General features: G+C 33.4%; 1 protein-coding gene across 1 annotated transcript; it reads right to left on the reverse strand.

Annotated features, from left to right (window-relative positions):
• Positions 1-1985: 1985 nt before the first annotated feature.
• Positions 1986-4453, reverse strand: LOC107421481 (protein NRT1/ PTR FAMILY 5.10). Its single transcript, XM_016030731.4, has 4 exons — positions 4161-4453; positions 3850-4067; positions 2950-3440; positions 1986-2813 (listed from the first exon to the last, which is right to left on the reverse strand). Exons 1-4 carry the CDS (start codon positions 4300-4302, stop codon positions 2003-2005), a joined length of 1662 nt encoding a protein of 553 aa, XP_015886217.3. The 5' UTR covers positions 4303-4453; the 3' UTR covers positions 1986-2002.
• Between the last annotated feature and the right edge of the window lie 1442 nt (positions 4454-5895).

Raw genomic sequence — 5895 nt, forward strand, 5'->3', positions numbered from 1 at the left:
CAAGCATGAAGCCTCAAGAGGTCATCTTCCATGAAGTACAGACGCTTCACCTTTGTGAAGCATATCTTGCTTGCTAAACCATGTGTAACCATATATTAATGCACTTTTTATTTTTATTTTTATTTTATTTTATTTTTCAAGTAGTACACTTGGAAGGAAAGTAAACGAATTGTAAGCTGGCGAAACCAATAGTTGACCATAGACTGCTTCCACCACAAAACACTTCGGCCGTCAAACAATTTTTTTTTTAATATTATAAATTATCCAAAATTTATTATTTTTATGATTATAGAAATGCTGAATTATTAAAATTATCTTTTTCCATCAACCATCAAAGACTTTTATAATGATTTTTTTTTCAATTTAAAAGAAAAAATCAAAGACTCGTATAAATAAAAATAAAAAAAAAACATTAAGAAAACCAATTGAGCCAACCTCAAAATAATTATTGATAATAAAATAATAAAAAATATTTTATTATTTGGTAATAGAATACATCGTCAACAAATTTTATCGTGAATTTTTTGCAGGAGTGAAAATATATACCTTTAGGATGCACCTTTACACATTTATATAATTTTATTCTAATGGGGTTGTCATTTACATCATACTACTTGTAATATATGACTACCCAATTTATGAATTAAAATTTCTATTTTTTTTTTGGGGCAATAATTAAATTTCTCTAATTATATAAATAAATTATAGTTTGCAAATCTTCACTGTATATCTATGTAGGGTCTGTATTTCACGCTTGAAGATCGCATATTCAGATCAAAGTATTGTAAAGCTTTCTGTAATGAGAGGACTAATGATTGTAGCTTTGTATATATACATGTGGGTCTGTACTGTATTTACTTCTCAATTAGATCTCAAACGGCGTCAAATTTCTACAAAACCGACTAATGAACTATAGTCCGATCCCAGAAACGAATTTCTTTGCACCAGACACGGTTCCGTACAATGCGGAAAAGATTTAGACTATTAAATAATCTATTTGACAAAGCGGTGTCTATTTTTCAAAGAAACCGACAAACCAGTCCAGTTACCTTCTTTTTTTTTTGACTCCCTAAAAAATAAAAATAATTTGCGTGCAACAGGTTTTTTATTTATTATTATTTTTTTAATATAAATTCTTATATATCTTTAAAATTTAAAATGCAAAGACTGCAAGTATATTTTCAATATTTTATTATCAACAAAACTTACAAATATGCATATAATAATTTTTTTATATTTACCATTATAATAATTTTATCCTTTAATTTAAGATTTCAAATTCACAATCTTGTAAATAACATTGAGTCATTCTCATTTAATATACATAAAATAAATTTATATATTAATATTTTATTTCATTTTTGCGTTGTCATTCATACTCAGTCAGTGATTTTAGTGCTACCATCTCAAGTAAAAGAATGCAGCAGATAGGAAAAGTAAGCATAAAAATGAGGACATAAAAAAAGTGAACAGAAAATCTTGATCCACGTGAAATAATCAAAGCACTTTATATGTGAGGTTACATAAACAAATTTCACAACCTTTTTCACACAAAGTAATAGAATCGCAGATTATTCTCAAATTTTTTTTTTATTTTTTTTTATTTTGGGTTGTGGTGGCACCTCACCGTACTGAATGAATGAAATAAGTGGAAATCTTTCTCTCCTTTGTTAGTCACCAAGAACTTCGTTGGCATTAGTGGTGAAGAAAAATTCTACCATCCTACGAAAAAACTATACTTGGAGCCTAAATAACATCAATCTCAATCGACAAGAAGCTGGTAGAGCTTTAGCCGTTGGACTAACGAAGCAAATGGATAAGAGCTCTTTCCTGATTCCTTGCTTGGGAAAATGATGAATTTCATTTTGTAATAGTGGGGTATCGAGTCATTGGTAACACCGCATCATTTCGGAACCGGAAGGAAACCCGGCTCACTTAAATGTAGGTTGAAACAATATTAAAATAAAAAAATAATAATAATAATAAAACATGAATTTTATCTTCATACTTTTTTATAAATATAAGATCTTGAAAAATACAAGTAGGCCACAAATCCAACTGCACAAATCCCAGCAAGTACCCAATAAAAGTAGTCGATGTGGGCCCGATTCAAATTGGTAGAAAACCAACTATCTTGACCAAACCCACTAGTGATTTTGTCAATGGCTGAGATGAGAAAGCTGCTTAGTAAGCTTCCCACACCAAGAACACTGAGGTAGAGAGAGACTCCCATGCTCCTCATTTCAGTTGGAACCTGTTCTGAGAAAAACTCTTGCATACCAACCATGGTGAAAACATCTGCTATGCCAAGCAAAATGTATTGAGGAACCATCCACCACATACTCATCGGAACGGTCGCGTTTGGCATATCGACCAGACCATATTCTTGAGCGGTTTTAAGCCTTCTAATCTCAACCATGGCTGCAACTACTATGGTAAGAATTGATAACAATATTCCTGTTCCGATTCTTTGAAGTATTGTAATTCCGGAGGGTTTTCTTGTGAATGAACTTGCTATTGGTACGAGAATGCGGTCGTAAACTGGAATAAAGAGAACAATGGTGATGCTATTAAAAGACTGCAGTGAAGCAGCAGGAATTTCAAACCCAGGAATGATTTCTCTGTACATTGTAGCTCCTTGTTTTGTAAAGAAAGTTGAGGATTGTGCGAAAACAATAGCGAATACCACGCATGTTGCCCATATCGGAAAAAGTCTAAGTAAAGACTTTACAACTTCAACCTCAGAAACGGTACAATATATTTTCTCATCTTGTTCCACACCAACTGGGACAATCAAGGCTTTGTTGAGAAACCTGTATGCCAAATTATATATATATAAGCAACACAAGCTTCAATTCAAGCCAGATAATTGGAAAAAAAATTCTGAATTATTTAAATTCAAGATGAGCTTAATTAGTTTCTCTATGTTGGAAAGTTTATTTTCCGTACTTGAATTGTTCATAACTTTGTTGAGGTAAGATTTTAAGAGCTTGATCATCATCTTCAGGGGCGGTTCGACGATTTCTAAATGCTGCGATAAACACCCTACCGATTCTCGCAAATGGGGTCTTTTGGTCTTGTTTAATATTGGTATATCTATAAGTTCTAACTCCAATCAAGAAAACCACCAAAGATATCACCATCCCAACAAAAACAATTCCATAACCCAGACCCCAACTGATATCTTCTTGTACGTAGCATACTATAATATATGCTAGTAAAATACCTGCACATATACCAAAATACCACCAATTAAAGAAAGAGCTCTTGGCTTTGGACTCCTCTGGATCTTGTCCATCGAATTGATCGGCTCCAAATGCTTGAAGACAAGGTTTGTGTCCACCTTGTCCGATTACAAGTAGATAAAGGGAAAAGAAGAACAGAGGTGATTTGAACTCGCTAGAAGGCAGTAGAGCCGACAGAGTCAACAGACCTAGTCCCTGTGGTTCATATTATACCAAGTGTCAAAATCATAAGTCTAATAATTATTAATTAGCTTTGGCCTCTAATATAGTTGTAAGGTGGTGCATATTGTGCTCATTCATTAATGCTGAGACCTTCCATTCATTATATTACGCATGTTTAAATATTCGATATACCTATTAAAGGGTCCAAACTAAATGACATGCATTTGATACCGATAGCTCGATGAATAATATTTTATTTGAAAACTAGAAACAACCAATTTTGAGAAAGAGCAATTCCTTTTAAAATTATAAGGAAATGGTTTAACAATAAGCTAGTTGTTCTACTGTTTTTAAAATCAACTTGGGAAAAAAAAAAAAAAAAAAAACCAAGGTTAATTCTAGAACATTATGGTATAGGAAAGTTGCTATAGGGATCACAAACCGGAATGTAGAGCAGACAAGACAAAATAATGGTACGGTAGCGCCCAAGAAATGAATCGGCGACTAAGGCTCCAAACACAGGCAGCAACCACGCCGTTGCAGACCATAGATTCACGTTCGCGGCCGCCGCGGCCGTTGATTGTCCCAGCGGTCCAGTTAGGAAGTTTATAAGATTGGCGCGAATGCCATAGTTTACAAACCTCTCAAACACCTCCGCACCTGCATGCAATTTTTCAATCATGAAACGTTCGTATCCAAATCACTAAATAGCAAACATGTTATGTGGTTTTTGAATTTGTGAGTAGTGTTTACCTATGATAAAAGCGGCCGACCTCCAGCCACCTGTTTTGGATCTTATGGCTGGATGGCCTTCGTAGTCGACAGCATCCTTGACAGTGTCATCGATAAGCGGTGTCTCGAGGGTGTTCGAACCGGAGTGGCTGAAAGTGGCCATTGCAAGAGATAGAGTTGAAGTAATGTCACCGATTGAGGAACACTAGTACTGAATCATACAACACATGGACTTGCAACTAGTACTACTTTATAAAGTAACCTTTGTATAGTTGTCGCGATTACCAACAATGTGAAATTATAGATGGGCGTAATTGACTTTGTCTTATTTAATATGATAATTTGAATAAATATTGTGACAAAAAATAATTGCAATGCAGATCATGCATGTCAAAATCCAATAAGCCGAAAGATATATACATTGAATAATGAGAACGTGAGTCGGCAAGGGAATTGGTCAAAGTCCCTAATAGTAGAAATAGCAATCTGAATCTCTTAAAAATGGGGTTTATGTTTCACAAGCACTTTATTTCGTTTCGGATAAGATATGGTTCCTTTAATTGATCTGACGCTTTTGTATAAAAAATATTTGGTCCTAATTTGATCACTTTCCTGGTTCCAATGGGAATGGACCAACTGTACTGCTCATATAGAACAGAAACTTTGTTAAGGCACAAATTTGATTAGGTTCGTATAAATATTTTAACTTAATTTGATCACTTTCCTGGTTCCAATTGGAATGGACCAACTGTACCGCTCACATAGAATAGAAACTGTGTCAGTGCACAATTTTGTAACCTGCAAAATATTTGATATAATTTATGGTAAGCATCTTCTAGAAAGTCTAGATATTAAAGGAGGTTGATTTAAAAATTGAAAGTTACTAGAATAGTCTAGGCTACTCAAGATTAAAGCATAAAACGTGTGTGGACAAAAAAACAAAGAGTTAGAAAAAGATGTTTCTTGATTATTAGGCAAAATGGTCCACAAGCTTTAAGTCGGTACTCTAGATTGTTACCAACAATACAAGACCGGCTCACTCCCATATATATGTAATAGTAATCAGCCAATCCACTAATTCTACTATAAGTTTCCAATCTATTTTCCTACCGATCAATTATTATTAACCCATCTCTGCGCATATTTACATCAACTGTGTCTCGCTTTCCCAATTAACCAAAAGCACATAGGCACGTACATATATGCCAAATACTAAAACCATCAATATATAAACAGTTTAAAGGGTACATTTAGAAAACGTAGCAGATACCTTTTGCTTGGGTGGGAGGCAAATTGATGGCCTGTTAGTTGCTTTTGGAGCATCACGGACATTTCTATATCCAAGATGTCGGTGCATCAAAATTCAAAGTCATAAATGCAAAACTTCCAAGATAATTATATAAAGTGTTAGTGTAATTACTTTATTCTTAAGATTTTCAATGACCATCTTCAATGAAGATTATGATTCGGTGTGTTTAACAATTATGTGAACGTTTCCATTCATGCGTCAATTTATTAGGGGGAAAAAAAAAAGCTAAGCATAATTAGTATAGTTACTAATGTAAAAGAAATTAAAAAAAAAATTGAAATTGAAATAAAATTGAACGATAGCTATTAATGTAAATTTTACTCTATTAAAAAAATGAACACGCATATATATACACACACGTACAAGTAGGTTTATATTTGATAGATCAGCTTATTATTGGAAAATAAGTTTTTCACATATTGGACTAGCTTCCTATTTGTTATAATT

Source organism: Ziziphus jujuba, chromosome 5 (assembly GCF_031755915.1).
Source record: "Ziziphus jujuba cultivar Dongzao chromosome 5, ASM3175591v1".
In the NCBI taxonomy this organism is placed as follows: domain Eukaryota; kingdom Viridiplantae; phylum Streptophyta; class Magnoliopsida; order Rosales; family Rhamnaceae; genus Ziziphus; species Ziziphus jujuba.

What these genes read in the sequence shown, in the direction of transcription:
- LOC107421481 (XM_016030731.4), bottom strand. Translation starts at nt 4,302, where the DNA reads ATGGCCACTTTCAGCCACTCCGGTTCGAACACCCTCGAGACACCGCTT. An exon ending in GTCGGCCGCTTTTATCATAG is followed by an intron (nt 4,068 to 4,160) that starts GTAAACACTACT and finishes AATTGCATGCAG; the next exon opens with GTGCGGAGGTGTTTGAGAGG. An exon ending in CAAAGTTATGAACAATTCAA is followed by an intron (nt 2,814 to 2,949) that starts GTACGGAAAATA and finishes TTTGGCATACAG; the next exon opens with GTTTCTCAACAAAGCCTTGA.